The sequence below is a fragment of the Anolis sagrei genome, chromosome 3 (genome assembly GCF_037176765.1).
Source record: "Anolis sagrei isolate rAnoSag1 chromosome 3, rAnoSag1.mat, whole genome shotgun sequence".
Lineage (NCBI taxonomy): Eukaryota > Metazoa > Chordata > Lepidosauria > Squamata > Dactyloidae > Anolis > Anolis sagrei.
The window spans coordinates 244576085-244599588 of NC_090023.1; the positions used below are offsets into that span (position 1 = coordinate 244576085).

General features: G+C 39.3%; 1 protein-coding gene across 3 annotated transcripts in view; it reads left to right on the forward strand.

The window, feature by feature from the left end:
- Positions 1-529: 529 nt before the first annotated feature.
- Positions 530-23504, forward strand: part of LEKR1 (leucine, glutamate and lysine rich 1) — an 81422-nt gene continuing 58447 nt past the window's right edge. For all 3 annotated transcript variants that reach the window (XM_060767645.2, XM_067466011.1, XM_067466012.1), the window contains exons 1-5: positions 530-641; positions 5604-5684; positions 11156-11370; positions 19134-19253; positions 20792-20967. In XM_060767645.2, coding sequence (XP_060623628.2) covers positions 5631-5684; positions 11156-11370; positions 19134-19253; positions 20792-20967 — 565 coding nt within the window. In that variant the 5' untranslated portion in view covers positions 530-641; positions 5604-5630. The remainder of the gene's footprint in view (positions 642-5603; positions 5685-11155; positions 11371-19133; positions 19254-20791; positions 20968-23504) is intronic.

A 23504-nucleotide genomic window follows, 5' to 3' on the forward strand; every position in this document is an offset into this window, starting at 1 on the left:
TGTGTCCAGAGGAGGGCGACTAAAATGATCAAGGGTCTGGAGAACAAACCCTAGGAGGAGCGGCTTAAGGAGCTGGGTATGTTTAGCCTGAAGAAGAGAAGGATGAGAGGAGATATGATAGCCATGTATAAATATGTGAGAGGAAGCCACAGGGAGGAGGGAGCAAGCTTGTTTTCTGCTTCTCTGGAGACTAGGACGCGGAACAATGGCTTCAAACTACAAGAGAGGAGATTCCATCTGAACACGAGGAAGAACTTCCTGACTGTGAGAGCCGTTCAGCAGTGGAACTCTCTGCCCCGGAGTGTGGTGGAGGCTCCTTCTTTGGAAGCTTTTCAACAGAGGCTGGATGGCCATCTGTCGGGGGTGATTTGAATGCAATATTCCTGCTTCTTGGCCGAATGGGGTTGGACTGGATGGCCCATGAGGTCTCTTCCAACTCTTTGATTCTATGATTCTATGAACTCACTTCTTCCGGAAGCTAGGCGGGTGAGGCATGCGCAGAAGGGATTACTCAGCCATGGAGGCTTCTTCCGCCCTGACTGTGGGCCCGCCTTCCGAGTCCTGGGCCGGTTGCCGGGGCAACGGGGAAGCCGCGCGCCTCTCGGAGGCGTGTTTCCTGGCCTGGCTGGTCTTCTCTGCGGGTGAGTGCTCAGCTCTTCCTTCAACGAGGCCGCAAAAGGAAGGCCCCTTTCCCCAGCTCTTTAGTAATATAAGGTGGCCTTTAGCTTCTCCATATAAGCTGGAAACCTCGGGAACCAAAGAGGAAGGGGCTGCTTGTGGCCTTTCACTGTGTATTGTGTTGCTACAGCAGCCCTGGCTCAAAGCTTGGGGAAGTTACAGAAGCAACAGTTGTGTTTATAGTGCCAGTACATGGCATTATTGAGAAGACAGGAAAGCTTAGAGAAGGCAATTATTGAGAAGACAGGAAAGCTTAGAGAAGCGTATTCTGATTTCTTGGCCACAGTTTGTATCTGCAGTAATCTTTGCACCTAGAAATACAAAGTCTGTCTCTGCCTCCATGTTTTCTCCCTCTATTTGCCAGTTGTCAATCAGTCTGGTTGCAAGAATCTTGGTTTTTTTTTTATGTTTAACTGTAACTCAGCTTTTGCACTTTTTTCTTTCATCTTGGTTAGAAGGCTCCTCATCTCCTCCTCACTTCCAGACATCAAATTTGATTTTAGGCCATCAATACGATTGAAGCCGGCCCAAAGTAGCCAATAGCCATGGATTGGGCAACTAAGGATAATAATAATTGGGCAACTAAGGATAATAGAGGGAAAATAGAGGGAGAAAATGTGGAGGCCGTGACAGACTTTGTATTTCTAGGTGCAAAGATTACTGCAGATGCAGACTGTGGCCAGGAAATCAGAGGACGCTTCCTTCTTGGGAGGAGAGCAATGTCCAGTCTCGATAAAATAGTAAAGAGTAGAGACATCACACTGGCAACAAAGGCAGTCAAAGCCATGGTATTCCCTGTAGTAACCTACGGATGTGAGAGCTGGACCTTAGGGAAGGCTGAGCGAAGGAAGATAGATGCTTTTGAGCTGTGGTGTTGGAGGAAAGTTCTGAGAGTGCCTTGGACTGCGAGAAGAGCCAACCAGTCCATCCTCCAGGAAATAAAGCCCGGCTGCTCACTGGAGGGAAGGATACTAGAGACAAAGTTGAAGTACTTTGGCCACATCATGAGGAGACAGCAAAGCCTAGAGAAGACAATTATGCTGGGGAAAGTGGAAGGTAAAAGGAAGAGGGGCCGACCAAGGGCAAGATGGATGGATGGCATCCTTGAAGTGTCTGGACTGACCTTGAAGGAGCTGGGGGTGGTGACAGCCGACAGGGAGCTCTGGCGTGGGCTGGTCCATGAGGTCACGAGGAGTCGGAGATGACTGAACGAATGAACTACAACAACAACATAGTATTATTGAGAAGATAGGAAAGCTTAGAGAAGACAATTATTGAGAAGACAGGAAAGCTTAGAGAAGACAATTATGCTGGGGAAAATGGAAGGAAAAAGGAAGAGGGGCCGACCAAGGGCATCATAGAATCATAGAGTTGGGGAAGACCCCATGGGCCATCCAGTCCAACCCCCTGCCAAGAAGCAGGAAAATTGCATTCAAAGCACCCCCGACAGATGGCCATCCAGCTCTGTTCAACAGTTTCCAAAGAAGGAGCTTCTACCACACTCCGGGGCAGAGAGTTCCACGGCTGAACAGCTCTCACAGTCAGGAAGTTCTTACAGAATCATAGAGTTGGGAGAGACCTCCTGGGCCATCCAGTCCAACCCCCTGCCAACAAGCAGGAAAATAGAATTCAAAGCACCCCCGACAGATGGCCATCCAGCCTCTGTTCAACAGCTTCCAAAGAAGGAACCTCCACCACACTCTGGGGCAGAGAGTTCCGCTGCTGAACAGCTCTCACAGTCAGGAAGTTCTTTCTAATGTTCAGATGGAATCTCCTTTCTTGTAGTTTGAAGTCGTTGTTCTACGTCCTAGTCTCCAAGGCAGCAGAAAACAAGCTTGCTCCCTCCTCCCTATGACTTCCTCTCACATATTTATACATTTCTCCTCTCAGCCTTCTCTTCAGCAGGCTAGACATCCCCAGCTCTTTAAGCCTGGTTTTGACCTCCAAAAACGGTTCCGGCCCAGCATCTCTGTCCAAACGCATCTCCCTCTATGTCCCGCCTCGGAGTTTAAGATCTTCTGGTGAGGCCCTGCTCTCGGCCCCACCTCTATCACAAGTGAGGTTGGTGGGGACGAGGAGCAGGACCTTCTTGGTGGTGGCCCCTCACCTGTAGAATTCACACCTCCTAGGTCATAACTGCATGGAGCGCAATTACCTTTCCGCCAAATCAGTATCTATTGATCTACTCACATTTGCATGTTTTTGACTGCTAGGTTGGCAGAAGCTGGGGCTAAAAAAGGGAGCTCACCCCATCCCACGAATTCGAACCACCGACTTTCCGGTCAGTAAGTTCTGCAGCTTGGAGGTTTAATTCACCATGCGATTGTGGCCCTGGTGCAGAACATATCATATGGAAACCTAGATTAGAGGAATTAGATCTGATACGATTTTCAGACATGCAGCTGACACTATAATGCTTGCAGAAAAACATGAAGACTTGTTGTTTATTCGTTCAGTTGCTTCCAACTCTTTATGACCTCATGAACCAGCCCACACCAGGGCTTACTGTCGACCGTGGCCACCCCCAGCTCCTTCAAGGTTGAGTCAGTTGCTTCAAGGATAAAATGCATCCATTTTGCCCTTGGTCGGCTCCTCTGCCTTTTTCCTTCCATTTTCCCTAGCATCATTATCTTCTTCAAGGTATCCTGTCTTCTCATTATGTGGCCAAAGTACTTTATTTGTGCCTTTAGTATCCTTCCCCCCAGTGAGCAGTCGACTTTATTTCCTGGTGTACCCAGAGCTGAGTCTCAGTAAAATGGAAAGAGTTGTATCCATGCTGATCATAGGACAAATGTCAAAATACGTGCAGAATGTGCAGCTGTGTGCATGACAGGCTACCAGTTCCTGCAAATGTACTGACTTGAGCTGTTGCAATAGTGGAAACTGCTTGTCAGCTTTCTCAGTGATTGTTGAATTTACCCATTATATATGTGCATATAAGTGTATGGTCAAGGAAGGAAGGTCTGTTCACTTGAATTTGAAACAATGGATTGCGTGAGCTGCACTGACTCACAGATGAAGGAAGTTTCGGTGAACTGGAAATGGGTGACTGTATTTATTGCGAAGAGATAAAAGCTGTGCACATTAATGGTCTTACAACCCCAACAAGAGGCAATTTCTTGTGTTCCACTGGCTTTATCTTGATGACAAGGGATTATTCTCCTTTAACTGTAAACAATGAACAAAGATTCACCTGTTACACAGTATGAAGAGAGAAGATAGTAAATGAACTAGGAATTTTCTTTCTCCCTTCAGTTTTTCTTGTCACAAATATGCACTAGACCGGAACAGTTTAGTTCCTGTATTTTGTTGCAGAATCCACACAGAGGTACAGGGCAGGTATTCTAGGACTTTGTCAACTGAACAATTCTATACAATGTCCCAATTTCTTAGATCCAGTGATTTTTTTTACAGACAGAAAATACCTGGGATTTACTGGAAATGAATGTATCATTAGGTTATTCTTTAGTGTAATATCTGCGCACAAAAAAAGGTCCCCAGCCATTAGGCTTGTGCATTTCAGCTGAACCTCAATTCTTTTTTGCTGGCTGAATCTCGGGAGACCCATGGATCTGTTTTTGTGTACCTCCCAAAAACAGGGAGGTTGTCGAATAGCTGTTTCTGGTCCACAGCCGAAAAATCCAGGAAGATCCAGCCCATCGGCAAGAATGGGGAACTTATGACGCTCCCCTTTCTGTTCTTGGGACTCTTTCCTATCTTCCTTTCAAGGGAGTCTGGGTTTGAAGAACGGGTTAAGGAAGCATCCTTCCTGGGACCCTTTCCTTAGACACAGCTTGTGTAAGACATGCCACAGTGTTCTTCTATTCTGATCAGCCCAACAGACAGGACTCAAAGGGAAGTCCCGTGTGAGCGGCAGGCAGCCTCTCCGTGCCATGTGGTGCTGAATAGGAGTAGTCCCTTAACCGACCAAAATACGTGACTTTGGAGCCCTTTTTGTTACAGCCATTCATCCAAGCCGGATGAATGGTTTGGATGAATGGAACTGATCACTCTGAATCCATGCACAAGTCTACCAGCCATGCCAATAGTAGTTGTAACTGTAATACACAACCTCCGAATGACACTGCATTATAAAAAGGCTGCACTCAATTCCTATTAAATTATTTTTAAAAGCCTCTTAACCAAATGACCTTTGTGAGTGTTTCTAAAGAAAAAGGAAAGGAATGAGATTAAAATGTGACCATTATAGGCACAAATGGACAATTGTATACCAGATAATCTTTTTTTTTTTTTGAAAACTTCCAATTATCAGAGATTGAGCCAAGAGAAAATAAGTATCTGAAAAGGTGAGGGTGATAAAGGCTGAGATGAGACTTCCATTACACTAAATTTAATTTAATAGGAGAGTGAATTTAACTGTGTTTTTGTTTTAGATATTCTATTGTATGACATTATGGATAACAATAGTTCAGTTGTAAGGTAGCAATTATGGCACAGCTGTTTTAGGCTGCAATCATTTCAGGAAAGTTCATTTTAAACTGGGTGAAGTGATGCATTCAGCAGAGTGCAGAGGCTTCTGGAGTGACAGTTTATTTTTCTTTAATTTGCTTAACATGCCTGTCAGCTAAGCCCATTGTCTCTAGAAGCTTCTGAATAGTGTTTTCAGTGGATTCAAATTGTTTAGGTCAGTGTTGTGAACATTTAAGACTTGTCGAATCAGTTCCTCTTAGGGAGAAGTCAGTTACATGTCCCCCGTCCATATAACAGGTGCTTGTCAGTGTGAGTGCAGAGGCGGAGGCCTTTCTGTGCAAACAGCTCATTTTACAGCTGAATGGTTTTACCCATCTGGATATAGTTACTACATTGCATCATTAGAATGATAACTTATTTCCTTTGATTTTGCAAACTAAAACCAAAGACTTGGCAAAGTAAGCTCATTTTATCTGTCTATAATATCTTAACAGGTTTTTGTGACGATTCGATAACTATTGATGGTCATGGATAGACATATTCCAATGCATCCATTGCCTGAAGAAATACGGAAGGTATGCTACTGGAGGGAAATGTTATGGCTTGTTAAATGTTGACATGATGCTTTACTGTTTTGATTTCCCTTCTGTTCATTATCATATCTCAGCCAGTTCTTCTATTTCATTTCTCTTCCATTTTTCTCTCTTGTTTGATACTGCTGATATTTACATGTTTCCCATATGTATGCACTCAATATATTCTAAAATTATATCTTTAAATCACAGGTTAACAATAACAATAATAATAATAATAATAATAATAGTAATAATATTTTTTATTTCTTGCCTGCTCTCCTCACAGCTCAAGGTGGGCTACAACATTGCTAAAACACACATTCACATACCCACCTAAAAACAGTCTTTAATATACACATATTAAAACATATTTCTACAAAATACATATTATAATCCACAAAACAGAGATTAGACATAAGATACAATTTTAAAATTCGTCATTAAAACTGACTGGATAGGTCTGCCGGAAGAGATAGGTCTTCACTTGTGTCTTAAATTGCAACAGCTGATCTAGCTGTTGGATCTCTTCCCACAGGTTCCACAGTCTTGTGGCAGCCAATGAAAAGGTCCTCTGGATGACTGTTGCCTTTCACCACGCTACTCAGGGAGAAGGGGTGACCCAGAAGGTGTTGACCTATGGATGTGTCAATCCAATTTGGGGGGGGGGGGTCTAAAATGTCTATACACAAATACATAGGTAAAGGTAAAGGTTTTCCCATGACATTAAGTCCAGTCGTGTCCCACTCTGAGGGTTGGTGCTCATCTCCATTTCTAAGGTATAGATACCTCCAAGGTCACATGACTGGCATGACTGCATGGAGCACTGTTCCCTTCCCGCCGGAACGGTAGCTATTGATCTACTCACGTTTGCATGTTTTCGAACAGATAGGTGGGCAGACCCTGGGGCTAACAGTGGGAGCTCATGCCACTCCCCAATTTCGAACCTGCAACTTTTTGGTTAGCAAGTTCAGTAGCTCAGTGGTTTAACCCACTGTGCCACCAGATTTCAGTAAGGTATATTGAAACTATTCAAACTTGGTTGGAGCTATAAATATAATCATTCTTTGCAATGGTTCCCTGAGATTTGAAAATTATTTCAATTCTTCCAGAATAAAAAGTATGAGAGTGTATGATACAGAATTTCAGATAACAGGTGATCTGTCACATAGCCTATATCTAAAATATATATTTAGCATACTTAGCTTTCTTAGTTTTAGTTAAAGGAATACATTTGCTACGTGCAGAAGGAAATCAATTGATTCATGATGATATATTTATCCCACCCTTTGCTTGAGTTTAGTGGTAGACAGGGGAATCAATCATTTTCATGAAGAACAAATTATTAAGGAAGTATTTTACATTCTTGATTTAAAGGGAATGTGTTTTACTGGCAACACGTAATGCTTTCTGTTAATTATAGGAATTATGGAAAAATCAAAGATTTTGCTACATTTCCAGATAGAGCCTAAACCCATCATTTCTGCCCAAAGTGGAGACGTAAAGTGGAATGTTTGTTTTGAGAGACAGAAGCAATAGTGCTGCAAGAAATCACAATGTTCTTTTCAGGATAACAGTCCCTCCCTTTCCCTTCACATTACAGCTCGGTTTGTCCCCTTTCAATAAGTAATTTTAGTACTTTGGATCCTTATGGTATTTATTCTGAATAACAGTTTCATATTTCTAAGCACAGGTTGTAACTGCCAGGAAAAATAGAATTAATTTTTCATTTCCTTCAGAGCCACTGTAACTATGATCAGCCTTCATGAGGCAAAAAGGAAGAATTAGGATAACTAAAGGCTGGTGTAGCAATCCTGGAACCAGGTCCCAGGCATGTTGTTTTATGAAAGAATGTTTTAAAATGCATAACATTGAGGTATGTCATTGGAATCCATAATCTGGTTATGGCTTGTCTCTTAATTAAATCTATTAATGCTCATTGTTTGGACTCTTGCAAAAGAACTTGACTACATTTTTCTTTCTTCTCCCCATTTGCTGACATTCAAACAATCTTTTCCCCTTCACAAGGAGCTTTCGTATCTGATATCCATCATTCTGTCCCCATTTTTTTACTCTCTCTGAATTTGAAACATCCCTAATCTTTTCAAGCCTTAACCAAAATAAAATATTAAAATACTTATACAATAGTTGAAAGTTGTCTTCATTTATTGAAGCGAGACACATTATTTATGATACACTTTCTTTGATACATATGTTTGGTAATTTGATGATGAATTTTCCCTCAGTACGTTTTGGGGGAAGAATTCATGCTGTGCAATCAGTTTAATAAATCTTAAAATGCCTTAACATGCTCTGTGGTGACTTAGTCTGGGCACAGATTGCCATTTGCCCCCTGGTGACATCTGGTAAACTTAGAGGAGTCCTTCACTAATTTATTATGGCATATCCGCTCAGCTTCGATTGTAGACATGTTCTTTTAGCTCACATCACTCTTTGCTGTTACTTCTTCTCTGTTGTGTTGCCCTCACTCTTATTTCTCTTACATGTCTTACACCTCTGACCTCTCCACACCTCTATTGGTCAAAGGACATTTACTATAATGCCAAGTTTTTAAACTTTGTGTTTTTGAAATACATTACAACTGTACCCTTGGTTCACTTCTGATACGATAAATAAATACCTCTCCATAATATTGTATGTATCCCCTCTACCCAAGGGTCCTTGATTCCTGGCTGCAATACATTATTCTAATATTCGTATGATATTACTTCCAAATTCCAAATTTGTGTGCATTAGGTTGATAGTGAGAAAAAGCAAGTGATAAATTCATCATGGTATCTTGATTATAAGCTCCCAAAACCATTTGCTTAATTTTGTTGAAAATAAATAGATAGATAGATAGATAGATAGATAGATAGATAGATCATGGATGGATAGATAGGTAAAGTAATTCAGGGATAGGTAACCCTAGATAGCCTTGGCTTACAATTCCCATCAGTTTTAGATAGCAATGTTGATGGTGAAAGACTGTGGACATTGCAGTCCAAAAACAGTTGGATGGCCAAAGTTGTCCATCTTTGAACAAAATGGAGTTTTGGTTTCATGTAGCACTCTAGCTATTATATTTCTTTCAAGAGTGTTCTGTAAATTGATATTTTATCCATGTTATTTTCTTTTATACTTCCTTGTCCCACCTGCTGTGGAACTGAAGGTGACATACTTGAAATATCCAGGCAATTATTCTCATCTAGACATTTATCTTCATAGTGTCAACAATGTAATTTGTTGCATGCATCTTCACAGCATGCTGTGATCTTCTACATTCTAAGGCTTAGACACATGACATTCTTGTGAGGCTGAAATACAACTTACTCTGACATGTTTTGTTTGTGCATGTAACTAGATTTTCATGTGTAGGAAATATTAAACGATGTGATCTGAATCCTGGTCATAGTCTCAACTAGAGTAGATCCATTTAGGAAGTCTTAATTTATTGTTTAGCAGTTGATTCATTGAGTCTGCTTTAACAGAAACTATCAATAGAATTTAGATCCCTGTTTATAACTATCTCATATTCTTTCCTGTGTGGCCAATGTGGTCTAGTGATTTAAGGGTTGGGCTGTGACTTGAAAACATGGTTCGATTTCCTGCTTAGCCATGGAAACCCATTAGGTGACCTTGGGCAAAAAACAAATGGAAGGCACACAACTGCAACCTCTAAAAGGAAAGTGGCATCGTCACAGTAGTGAGTTTTTGTGTAGGAGGCAAGAGGATATCACAAACTTTATGATTAAGGAGAGGTATGCAGATGGAAACATGCACAAAGAATGTTTTGTCAACTGAGCCTTGTTTCCTCCTGATAGTTTTCATGTTAAAACTTTGAGTCACTGATATAGCTGAACAAATACAGTGTGCTTAAGTAATTTTTTTCAGCATTTCTGATGCCAAACATGCTTAGAACTCAAACCTGTTGCGATCTGTTGATAGGCAATTATGAAAACTAAAAAAGAAGAAGAAATGGTAGAGCTCATATAGCTGACCTCCTTTTATAAGGAACTCAGGTATAATCCAAACATGTAATTATGTGCTGAGATACATCCGGTTTAAAATGATTAATAATCTCACACCATCCAAATTTCATAGTATCTGTGTGACTCAGAAATGCCATGTGCAGCACATCACACTGAAACACTACCTACTCATGGTTTTGGTGGACCACAAATGTGGCTTTGACAAGCAACTGTTACAAGACTTTATTTGAAGTACATGTTGTATTTGAAAGATGTAACACTGAATTTCTAAATAAAATAAGGTTTGAATTTTAAAGGGAAGTGCTTCCTCTCTTACTAAGTTATGCGGTAACTTAATAACTTCACACCGGAAGTTACTTGCAGTTTCTCAAGTTGCTCCTGACACAGAAAAAAGTGGTATGTGAAAAATTGATAGATTGCCTTTCATAGCTTTCAGTAGTTTTTGACCAAACTTGAATAGTTGTCCTTCCCTAGTAGCAAGAGTGACCCCATTCTGCCTTGATGCCCTGCTAATGTTAGTCACTAACCATCAACAAGAGGTGAAGCTGGTAGATTAAAACATTGCAACTCTGGACAGTGCAACACTGTAGAAATGGTTACTATGTTTCCGCTCCACTGCATTTTGTTCATTGCTATCAGTAAGCCCCTGGTGGCACAATGGATTAAACCCTTGTGCCAACAGAACTGCTGACCTAAAGGTTGGCGATTTGAATCCAGGGAGTGGGGTGTGCTGCCATCTTTCAGCTCCAGTTTCTCATGTGGGGACATCAGAGAAGCCTCCCACAGGATAAAACATCTGGGCGCCTCCTCGGCAATGTTCATGCGGATGGCCAATTCTCGCACACCAGAAGCAATTTGCAGTTTCTCAAGTCGCTCCTGATATGAAAAAAAAAAAGAAAGAAGAAAAGCTGTGAGTTGTTACAAGTAGAAACGGAAAAACGAATCTATCACGTGAAAGAGATTTCCATGTACAGAAACATCAGAATTTTCTTCTTGCTCATTAGTAGCAAGCTTCTATCTTTGACTGCAATCATTCTTTTTTCTTATCAGATTGACTACTACAGTAATATGCTATTGCTGATAAAACAAATATTGATGATTTCTTTGTTGTTTTTTTAAATTGGACTTTTCTTTGAGGCCATTGTAAGCATTTGAAACAGACTTTAGTTCAGTGACAGACCATATTCTTTGCATTCATCTCCACTCAGAGTGTGGAAAGACTTTTGTCTAAGACCCTAGAGCAGGAATAGAAAATCTGGCCCTTCCGACATCAGAGTGCAGCAATATCTAGAGGACTGGATACCCCCCCCCCCCCATTTGCTCTTGAGTTACAGCCTGTTAAAGTGGACAGTGCTGCATTAAATGGCTGAAGAAATCTAATTTAATATAAAGCGGTTTTTTGTGTTCCTGTGTGTTCAGTATACATATTGCTTACAATATAAGCAATGCTCATCATACTTTGTACTCTTGTTTTTGTTTTAGATGTCCCGGGATCAGACAGTGTGTAAATACTGTGGAGTCAGTTATTTAATCCTTCATGAGTTTAAGCTCCTTGAAGAAAAATTAAAAGTGATGGAAGAGAAAGTGAAATTTTATGAAGGAAGTGTTGAACGGGAGAAAATACTTCAAGAAAAACTACAGTGCCTAAGTCAAGACTTTGAGCAGTGCACAGCAGCTAGCAAATCAAAAACAGAAAGGTGAGAAGACATTATTCATCCATAGTAACACACTCATTAATGCATTACAGGAGAAAGCAAATTCTGACTGTCTTGCCAAACTCAGCTTGCATTAGATATACCGGTATTTTCTAGGTGATTTCATATTAATTAAGCCACAGTTTGAAATCTTTTTCAAAGGCCAGTTTTTGCTGCTTCATTTGTGTTGTTCGAGACAGCATTTGCATGTGGTATGTTGGGATGGAAAGTGATTTTAAAATCCACTGTAGTGGGAGTGAAATCGAAATACTAGTAGTTTAAGTACCTTAATGATTGTCTTTGTGTGCAGAGGATTGTGAAATTATGACTTTCCCATTCTGAGTATAGCATGGGGAAATTGCTCTTAATCATGAATTTGGTGCAGCTGTTATTGATTCCCAGTAAATTTATATGTCAGGAGTCATCTTAGGAAAGAAAAAAGAGCTTGAAGTTACTGTCATTCTTTATGTTGTTGTCATTCTCTTATTAGCTATAGACATCTAAGTGTGATGCTAACAGTACTCTTGGTAAACTAGTAAGTATAAAAATGTTATTTTATAGGGTCTAGATTGAGAATAATATTTATTTTCCCTGTTTACATGCCCATTGTATACTCGATATTAAATGTCAGTTTGGCTTCCACTGATTTGAATGGCTTACAGGATGTTGAGGCTGTTTTTAAGAAGAACACAAGATTCTACAATCTACATTATTTGAGCTGATGATATTGTTTGGTTGAAAGAGATTGTTCTGTCTGTTGTGAAAGTGTGTATTTGTGAAATAATAAAGTAGGATGATTAAAAAAAATTATATAGTCTAACTATTTCAGCTAGCTAAAGTAAGGAGGACTACTCCATTCTTGAGTTAATATAACATAGTGCTGGTTAGCATACAGTTATTCAGGTTTCTTGTTCAGGAGCATGTTTATCAATATTTAGTGAGGCATAAACATTTGTGGATGAGAGTTTTTTACTGAGATATAAGCCTTTGTGAGCTAGTCTTCATGTGAGTTTATCAGCTATACGAACTTTTACCTTGCCAAAAGAAAGATATGAATATGGATCTATTTTATTAAAACAGGTTAGCCTTTAGAATACCCAAATTTTTCTGTTTTTGCTCCAAATGACACAACTATCTTATTTGCAATTTGTAAATTATTGGACTTTATGATCTCAAAGCACCCATCTGATTCTTGAATTCCCAATCAAAATGTAAAACTTTGTAACCCTCCCAACAAAAATACACACCAAAAATGAGGAGAGTTGTTCATTGTTTTGTCATTTAGTGTATATCTCTATATTTATCTCCTGCAATCACATGCTTCCATAAAGATACCTTAGACTGAGAATGGGTGCAATCACTTTCTAATATGAGTGCACTCCGATAAGATAAAACCTACTGCTAATTACAACCATAAACAACTATTATGCTGATTTAACTTATGTGCCTTGTTTTAAATGACCACTACACAAAATCAAGGGCAACATATACAGGATCTAAGAAAATTCATAGGATGGCTTGAACAGAAACATTATAGATGTAATCTGTAATACAGAATATAAATGTATTGTTGAAGGTTTTCACGGCTGGAATCACTGAGATATTGTGTGGTTTCCAGGCTGAATAGCCAATTGGCCGTGTTCTAGACACATTTTCTCCTGATGTTTCACCTGCATCTGTGGCTAGCATCTTCAGCTCTGAAGATGCAGATGAAATGACGGGAAAATGCTGCTGGAACATAGCCATACAGCCCGGAAACCACACAACACCCCAAAATATAAATAACTGTAGATGTTAAGCACATTAAAAGGTTACATAAAAATACAGAAAGTGCAAAGCTCTTTTAGAGATTTTTCCTTCTCTTTATCAGATCTCTTTCAAGCATAGAGATGTCATGTTATAGTTGTATTCTAAAGAATCTGTATTAAGAAGTCTCATGTAATGTGCCTCTACAAGATAGAATCAATACAATTTGGCACCATGGCTTAATGCCATAGGAGTTTTCATTTGATGAGTTCCCAACATTGTTTGTCAGAGAAAGCTAAAAGACTGGGCCTTAGCAAAGCTGGTTAATCACCAGCAGCAATAGATCTTTCCCAACTGGAAGGTTGGGAGTTCAAGCCCGGGTCGGGGTGAGCACCTTACCTTCAGCCCAGCTTACTGTCCATCGAAGGAGTTTGAAAACAGCTGCACCTGTGAGTAGAGAAATTAGGCACCGCTTAAGTGGGGAGGTATTTTAAGACACCATTAAAAAGTGGCAATCAAAGAACAGAAGAAAAGTATGTGATGAAAAAGGCTTGTCGTTATAGAGAATGGAGCTACAGTACCTCCTTGTGGTTGGAACTAAGCATAACCTCCAGGACGCCGAAGTTGGAAAAATGCCAAGACACATACCTCTATCTGTCTGTCTGTCCTGTATGTCTAATGATATTGAATGTTCGCTGTGTATGTGTTCTGTGATTCATCCTGAGTCCCCTTTGGAGTAAGAAGGGTGGAAAATAAATGTTGTAAATAAATTGTAAAACTACAAACCCCATGATTCTACTGCATTGAGCCATGGCAATCAGTGATGTCAAACTGCATTAATTCTGTAGTGTAGGTACACTCGTATTACCAGTCGTAATAATAGCTAGCACCATAACTATTACTACTTTGGCACAGAGTTATCTGTAGCAAGTGATAATCTATAGTGTTAAAAAATAAGAAACTAATGAATCTTGAAGTGATGATGCCAACACCCATTTTGGAAGCTCAACTCATATCACTGAGGGGATCATTCACCAGTGAGAATGATAACAGAGAAAATATCCACACTATGATTAAATAAGCCCCACAAAACCATAGTATTTATTTACCATTTATTTATTTACTATATTTATACCCTGCCCTTCTCACCTCGAGGGGGGCTTAGTACAATCAGTAGGGTGCTCCTTGCAATTTTGAAGAAATAGCTTTTTGTAAAATAAGATGGTATATGTCTTCTGGTTGACATAATACCATTGTGCAGGATATTAAACATGACAGCTATTTGGTGTGCCAAATTGATATATTTTTCATGTGAAACAAGTTTATACAATAATTCATCTTTCAGTTTTAAATGCAGATAGTGGAAAGTCAAACCACAATGCATGAAGAGAATAAAGCACTCAAAGATAAAACTTAACAGACCTCTTGAACAGGATATACTTACTGCCCTAACTCATTTCATGCAGTCTGTGGGAAAAGCAAAACCTTGTTCTTGTTCACTGGAACAGATCAGAGTCAGAAGCACAACTTTTTTTAGCAATGTACTAGCAAATTTTGAAGCACAGACATTTATCATGATAATCTCTTTAGCCACCATCTCAATGAGAACTCAGGAAGCTATCTTGATTTGTGTATATGTCCCCCTGCAATAAATAGTATAATGCCCAGTGGATTAGGATCAGATAACAGTCAGTGAGCTGGCAAGGGACAGTGTTGTCCTTTGTTGAGGAACCATAAGCCAAATAATGCCTGAGCCTAAATTGTCCGGGTTATTAGGGTAATGAATTGTGTAAATGCCATCCTGAACTTTGGAGAAGAGGTACAATATTAAAGAGATCAGAGCTATGCCCTGGCCTACAATAGCATTCTGGATTGAATCATTGCATTTAATGGCAAATATCAGCTTTAATTGGGGAGAACAGAAATACGTTCATTTTTAATAGCCCGTCTAACCTGGACATAGCAGTACACAAGGGAAGAGCCATAAACAGGGCTAGAAAAAACAGATCCCAGTAAACATCTCAAATCTGATAACAGAATCTAATGCTATCAACCTGAAGTGCCAATAAATTCATAAAAGAAATAATAAAGTTGCAAAAAAAATGATGCGATTAGGTTGTAAGTGCACAGAAGCTAATTAAGAAGATCAACTTATTGATGTCTTAAAATAATATCTTCACTACAGCCAGATCTGTAATGCAAAAATGCTTAGGGATATATTTTCAAAATCACACAAACCTTAAGATCGTCTGGAGAGACCCTATTCTCGCTCCCGCCCCCATCACAATCACGTTTGGTGGGAACGAGAGACAGGACCTTCTCGGTGGTGGCCCCTCGGCTGTGGAACTCCCTCCCTAACGAGATTAGATCTGTCTCCTCCCTCATGACCTTCCAGAAGAAGCTCAAACCCTGGTTATGGGATCAAGCATTCTCAGAATAGATGGTTTCAATGGACTGTTTTTAGCTGACGGCAAAGGAGTGAAGATGGTTTTAATGGATTGTTGAACTGATGGCTATGGATTGATTTGGAGGACAACATGAAATGGTGTACTGTTTTAATGTATTTATAACTGTTTTTAATGTAGGTAATGTGTATATTATGTTGTGTATTATTTGGCACTGAATGGTGCCTGCTGGTAGCTGTCCTGAGTCCCTCTTTGGGGGTGAGAAGGATGGGATAGAAATGTTTTTAATAAATAAATAAATAAATAAATAGTCACCCATATCTCTGACTGACATTTTAAAGTGATGCTCCACCCCTGATCAGACACTGGACTGGACTGCTGAGGGACAATGGCAGCACCAGTCTTATATAAATAATCATAAATAAATGTAGCTATGATTTTGGATAATCCCAAAACTATGACATATTGGTTACCTCCTTCTATTCCTTTATAATCAGGAAACCTGAACCATAAGGTAAACTGGAGGTTTTCAGAAGAACAAAATGTTTTTCTTAATTCTATAATCCCCCCCCCCCCCCCCCCATTCACATATATAATCCAGTGAATACTAAGCATGCTTGGTAGGGATGTCAGATTAGCATCATTTGGGAAAACTGCAGGGATGACATTTGGGGAGAGAATAAATCGAACTATCTGTGAAAAGGACCATATCATGGTTGGCTAGAACACAAGAGTCAAGTTGGATTAAAGTAAAGGTCTGTCTAAGCCAGTATTCGGTTCACACAGTGGTCAGCTAGTTGCCTCTGGGAAGCCCTCCAGCTACCAGCAGAACTGGAGTGCAGTTTTCCAATATCTAATATCAAGAACCACACTGTTTTTGATAGCGTACCGTATATAATCCTGATCTATATCAATATATCACAAATAATGTAATATATATTGTGGTTAATTTAGATTTCTGAAGCTGCTTCAGAGCTGGAATCCAATTTTGATGGAACCTATTTTGGACAACCACTTAGAAAGTTCTGATGACCTAAGTTAATGGCCAGTGAAAGATCTGATCTCATTTGATGAAATACTCAACAAGGAATAAGGTTTTACACTTCAAGCCTATATTTAGACTCCTGTGGAAGACGATGTTATGCCCATATGGAGACTGGTTCCTCTCATCTGAATTGATTAATTAAATAAAACATCTCAAATTTCAGTGGGGCCTTTGCTGTTAGAACTGTTACTAATGAGAGGTTATAACCTTCAGAAAATAAGAGGTGAGAAAAGCCCTATGTAATAAGATATGTATCTTGTTTTGGCTAATAAAATTTCCTGTTTGATGATGATACAGGTAGGACTTCATGTCAAGTTTGCAAGCATGGACTCGTGAGGTAAATTGACACTGACATAATTGGGATAAGTCAGTTACACAGGTACTCAATGGAAACTCAGCATTCCACTTGAGTTGAAGAAGTCATAAAGTTTGTGATTTTGCTCAATTCACTACCAATTTTTAAGAGATTTAAAGGATAAAAATATCAGAGAGTATCTGCTTTCCAGATGGACTAGAGAAAGTAGCAATTCCTAATCTTAAAGTGACTCAGCTGAGGTGATCTATTTCGCCATTCCTTTTTGGAGAAGACAGACAGAAAGCAATTGATAAGAACTGTGGGCTTTGTCACACAAAGCTGACTATTCCATAGCAGTTATGCTATGATAGATAGTGAATACATACTGGGATGAACACCTTTAGTTTTACATCTGTCATTTCTGCAATTCTTGCAGCATGCAAGATGTTAATATGGTCTCAGATTTTGTAATGGTACAAAGTACCAGTTTGTTCTTTCGTTTTATGTTGCAGTGTTTTATTAAAAACAATGGGTGCAATCTTAACTCAGTGAAAGTCCAATTTAATTGGCGAGAACACATTTAATGTCAGACCTGGAAGTGAAGAACACCCTAGTTTTTAGACTATTCTCCTTCCAATGTGGGAGGGAAGCGAACCTCTACCGCTGAGTTGTAGGTTTTGTTTAATACTAACTTATTTTACACATTCTTTATTAACCAGTAAAAATATTTACACTTTGGGTAATGTGAATGTATTTAACTATAACTGATTAAATAACTAAAAGCCAGATGATTAAGCAACCACAGTTATTGAGATTATTATTTCCCAGTTTTAGAATTGACGTAGTGAATGAGGAAAGAGGGCTAGTCACACATCTTGCACATACTGAGTTTTTTCTCAAGCATCTTCCCCCCACCCCCTCCCCGACAATTTCCTATCTCCCTCAGGCTCCTTGAGGAAAAAATCTACAGATACTGGGCGTGTGACTTGCCCTCTTCTCCAAAGGCTGTTGGAGCATGTAAGAAATCAGTTTGTGTTTGTGTGTGTGTGAATTGTAAAATAAGAAGCATGAAGCTGATTGACCAGGGAGCTAGCTGAGCCTGGGACTTTTGGTTAATATTACATTTTTAGGCCTAGGCAGTGCAGGTGCTTGCAGAGAAACAGAGAGAGACAGAGAAACAGGTGTGTGTTCTTGCTTCATGAGCTGCTGGAAGGAGACTTGCCCTCCTTCCAGCAAAGAAAGACTATTTTAAATCTCTCTAAAAGGACATTATGTGAGTCGATGCAATTGATCACAAGATTGTATATATGTTGTTCTGAATTATGAAGAGTAAACTACTAGTTCTTTATTGATCATCTGTGTGGCATATTTTCTTTCTCTGACAAGACAGTGTGTGGACTGATCAAACGTGAACTACACATGTTTTATTTTATATTACACTATAAAGGCAGCAAAAGGGTTTTTGTTTTCAGTATAAGAGAGGTTAATCTTTGGTAGCTAGTAGTATCTAGGACTTCATATTTATATGTATCCATTTAAAGATATGAAATGTTGTCTGCGCAATTGACTACTGAAATGATAATTTGTTTTACTTTCTTAATGATTTATTTTGAAAAGCTGTAAAATTAGTTTTGATGAAACATTGACATTTTAGAAAACAAATCTTAGACATAAAATATATAGGAATGAATCCAAAGAAACATGAGATGAATACATTCACTCTGAAGTACTGTATAAATGGTAGCAGAAGATTTTGTATTTGGAGTATAAAGGGAGGGAGCCCACAATTCCATGTCTGTACACAGAGTAAATGAAGGGCTTCGTTGTAAGGCAAGTACTAATGGCTGAGATATATACAGCTGGTATTCCTGTTATTTGAGCTTGTTTTGCAGTGAGGAGGTACTTGCGGTCTTACTTTTAGGACCTTCTGTGTTCATTTGAAAGGGACGATGTGCAAATAGAGAGAGAGAGAAACTAGTAAGAATTTGTGCAAAGGGAAGAATCTTATTGAATTTTACCCCATTGTCTTTATGTAGTGCTGTTCCACCAAGCTGGAAAGTTTCCTTCTCTAAGCAGAAAACACCATTAGTCTAAGGCAGTGGTTCTCAACCTGTGGGTCCCCAGATGTTTTGACCTTCAGCTCCCAGAAATCCTAACAGCTGGTAAACTGGCTGGGATTTCTGGGAGTTGTAGGCCAAAACACCCGATTGAGAACCACTGGGGCTATTTGTTTTTAGGCAATTGCTAATGTTACCATTTGTTTAATTTTTTTTAGAATAAAAAGTTTATCTCTTGAGATTGAAAGTAAGCAAGCTGCACTACAACATCTAAATGAGCAGTTGCGATGTCTTCAGAAAGAGAAGGAAATTTCACATAGGCAGTTAGAGCTGTTGCGGTAAGCATTCTCATATGGCAATTTGTAGAATAATTATTTTTTATTTGAACAGGAAACTGTAATATCTACCTGTAAAACCAACTGGACCATTATTTCCAACCTGGTGCCCTCATACGTTTTAAACTTCAACAAACCACTAGCTTGGGAAATGTCATTCAAGGCAGTCTGTATATTAGACATTTCCAGGTCCCATCTTGGAAACTAAACAGTGTCAACTCTGGTTAGTACTTAGGTGGAAGATTGTGAATATCAGCTGCTGTAGGCTATATTTCAGAGGAAGGAGCTGCCAGATACTGTATATACTCATGTATAAGTCTAGAAATTTTAGTTTAAAAAAAAGAAAAAAAAGAAAACTGGGTCAACTTATCCATGGGTCAATGTAAGTACTATATCTTAACTCTTATCCAAACAGGAAACATCCTGTTCTCTGAGTAAATGGCACAAGGTGAATCTAAAAGAAGCACCAAACCCCTCTACTCTCTGTGGTGCTGCTTTGGCTTTTTTGAATGTCTGGGTGGGGAATTGATGCTGGCGGCCAGATTGTCCTTTTGAGGCAGCATTGGTGCTTTCCTCTCTCCACAGAACGTCGTCAAACTTACCTACAGGTCATATCAAAATCCATAATTTTGATCCCCAAACCTGCTCATGACTTGTACATGAAGTTGACTTATATATGAGCATATATGGCACACACAGAGTCATATAATAGTGAAGAATCTCAGCATGCCTTGTTTTCTATTTCTGTTACCTGATATCTCAGTTCTCCAAGCTGCTGCTGCACAATGTCCTCAGTACAGTTTTATTCTGTAGCTTTCTCATTTTTGCTTCTTTGTTTGGCCTTTCGGGTATTTTGTATGCCTTTCCTCTATTTTCCTACATGGGCACCTACAGATCACAGTGGTATTGCCATCTGCCTTTCTGCCTTGATCTTATTACTAGAATTGGAAAGGAGGGAGTGTCTGTTGAAAGGTCCAATACCACTGTTTTTCAGATTTGTGCACCAATCTAAATCTCCTTGGAGAAATATTCTGTAGGAAAAGGTTTTGCCATCTGCATGAGAGGAGACTCTTTAAAAGTATGTCTTTCATGATCAAAATGTTGTCTGATAAATTACAATACTTACGAGTTGTTGACATTCCAAATGTTCATGATCATGATAGATTAATGATATTAAAAATGATATGAACAATAACCCTTTTGTGAAATATGCATTTTGCCCACACAATGATGCTCACCCTCCGGCCACCCAAATTGAAAGGGAAAAAAAATAAATGCATAGCCTAAGATTGCTGTGGGATAAACAGACATATTGGAAATATAATTGCAGTTGCTTTATGGTGACCAGTTAAAATTTGAATCATATTCAGAGTACAGACAAATTCAACAGGGAATTAATAAACGATGTCACTAAACAACATGGAGAACTATATTAGCTGCCCTTCTTGATTTGTAGCAGTAGTTTTTGAAATGGTAGTTGTTTCAAATGTTACTTTGTTTTGAAAACCAATGATCAATTAGTTTTTCTTCCCTTTTGGCAGAAAGGCATCGGAAGAACGAATGTTTATCATAAAAAAAGCCTTTGTCCTCCTTCCCTTTATCAGAGAAGAAATAAACAGTATTAAAGAAAAAATATTTGGCTTCTCCCGTCAATGGGTTGCACTAAAAGAGGAGATTTTTTTACATCTAAAAACCATGAATGTTACTGCATTGGAAGGTAAATGATCAGAGTATAACGGTTTTCAGTACATTATTCTTGATGACTCTTTGATTTGTCTTCTCCTTTTCGTAATGACTTCCTTTGAACTTTAACCATGAGCACTGAATTGGGCTTAGGTCTTAAGAATCCAAGTTCATAATTCTGCTCTGCACAGCCGTGCCCACCAGAAATAACTGAATACAGCAGCAACTCGTGACTGTTTTTTGTGGGTCATGCTATGAAATGGTTTGAATGAAATCTAACACAGGGAATTTTCTGTGTCACTGACAATTGCAACTGTCAGTCTTCCCTTTAAGTCATATAGATGAAGGGTCACAGAATTTGAAATCTCCAAAGATGCCTCAAGGGGCGGATGAGGCCTTGACTGGTCGAACTCAGTGTGTTCTCACTTGCAAAAGGCAAGCAAAAGATGCATGGGCAAGATGCTGCTGCCATTGCTATCTGCTGTGCTTCCACAGTCTGCCTGAGGTGGTATCAGGTTCTTGTGCATGTGTTAACATCCACTGTAACATTTCACACAAAAAACAGAATGATTAACAACAACAAACTGCTGTGGGAATGTGATGGAATTGTTTTGACACGGGACTAGTGCCAAAACCCTCACAAGATCAGGTGGTTTACTGGAAAATCTGTTTAAAATATATTGCCCAACATGTGAAGTCATTGTTAAAAATGCTAAAACATAATTTTCCAAAGAACTAGAACTATCACAAACCCCCAACCCCCATGCTCTTCTAATTTAGATATGCTACTGCTTTGGTCAGTTAGTAAATCACTTTCTCTAAATGTTGAGAGCAGCTGTCTTATTAAATGTATGTCTCGTGCTGAATGTGACACTGTTTCTGTCTTTTTGAGTAGCTGGTGTAGAATTGTTCTGAATATCTTACTTCAGGCATATGCACATGTGTTCTCTTTCCTTTCTATGGAAAAAAGACCCCTGTTTCTAAAGCATGTCTCTTCTTATTGCTGAACTTTGATAGTGGAAATTGAAGGGTAGGAAATCAAAGAACATTGTGCCCCTCTGCATGCCGTGCCACTTTGAAATTGTGTTTTGCCATTTATGCTCTTGGCAATTCAGACCACACATATAATTACCTCTGATTTTAGTCTTTCAGCCCTTACTTGTCACAATTAATGTGCTTTCCAACTGACATAACACATGTATGCTTAGCAAAAGGAGGCTGAATTTTGGAACCTTTTCCTTATATAAATAGAAAGCCTATTTCCAAATGCAGAAATGTTGTGGAAATTAATAATTTAGTTGCAGTTGGAATGGAGATTGCCATATACAGTTATAAATAACCTGCTTATGATGGAACCATAATAGCTATAACAATTCAGAGCAATATTACACAAAGCAATAACATCCATTTATTGGTTCCTGCTGTCTTATTTTTGGTTCTTACAAGACATTATACAGGCAGTCCCCAGGATATGAACAAGATGGATTCTGTAGGTTTGTTCTTAATTTGAATTGTATGTAAATGCCTGCTGCAACAAAGAAGTAGTGATATGCTTATAAATAGAAGTTTCTCAATTTACTGAAGTCCTCAAATCTCTCTCCACTATTCCACACTCATCGCAGTGTTTCTGGTCTTCCCATTACATCTGTCAAATAGTGGACTTCCCGTTCCATCTTTAAAAATTCTGTCTACTGGCTATCCCACTTTATTGCGAAACCAAGGATACATATCCTACTCTCTGACCTTCTATTTTGCTATTTTGCAGATAGCGGCTTTTACTCTAGCAAGTGCATTGACCTTTGTCGAGCCTGAGAATCAGCTCAGAGTTTACTAAAACTGTGCCTCCTATCTTTTGGCTCATTAGCCTCTCCACCTGACAATTCATCTTCTGAACTCGCTTCCCTAGAGAAATCTAGGCCCCTCTCTGGAATGTGGCCTTCACTAACTACAGGAGACACTGAACGCTTAATTTCAGGACTTAAAATCTCTTGCTGGCTCGCAGGCTCAGCAGGCCCAGAAATCCCATCATCCACTTCCACTTCCTCATTGAAATTAGGTACAATCATTGGCTGAATCAAAGCAATGCCTTCCAGCTCCTGCATGGAATCTGCAGCTAGTTTATAGTGGTTATTCAAAATCCAGCTCATGCCAGTAGTCTCAGTGGAACTTCCCTGCCTTTCCCTCAAAACAACCCAGGGTTGCAATCACCCTGGCCCAACAGGTCAGTAAACTATCTGGCTTATGGGTGGATAACCCCTACATCTGTTTCTATAAGCAAAAGGTAGCCCTTCGAACTGATACTTTCCACGTATACCAAAACATCACTGCTGGAATTTTTCCAGAATCCAACCATTTGACAGGAGGAAACTGTCCACTCAATATATGAGAGGAGAGCTCTAGTTTTCCATGTCTACAGGACAAGTGTACATGCAAAATATTCCAAATTCTTCTGTAATTACTGCCAAGATACGCTTATACGTCTGGTATCTCATATCTTAATGAATCACAGCCACAATGTGCCTTCCCTTTCAGTTTATGGAACAGGAACTCCCACATCACATCAGGTGTCAC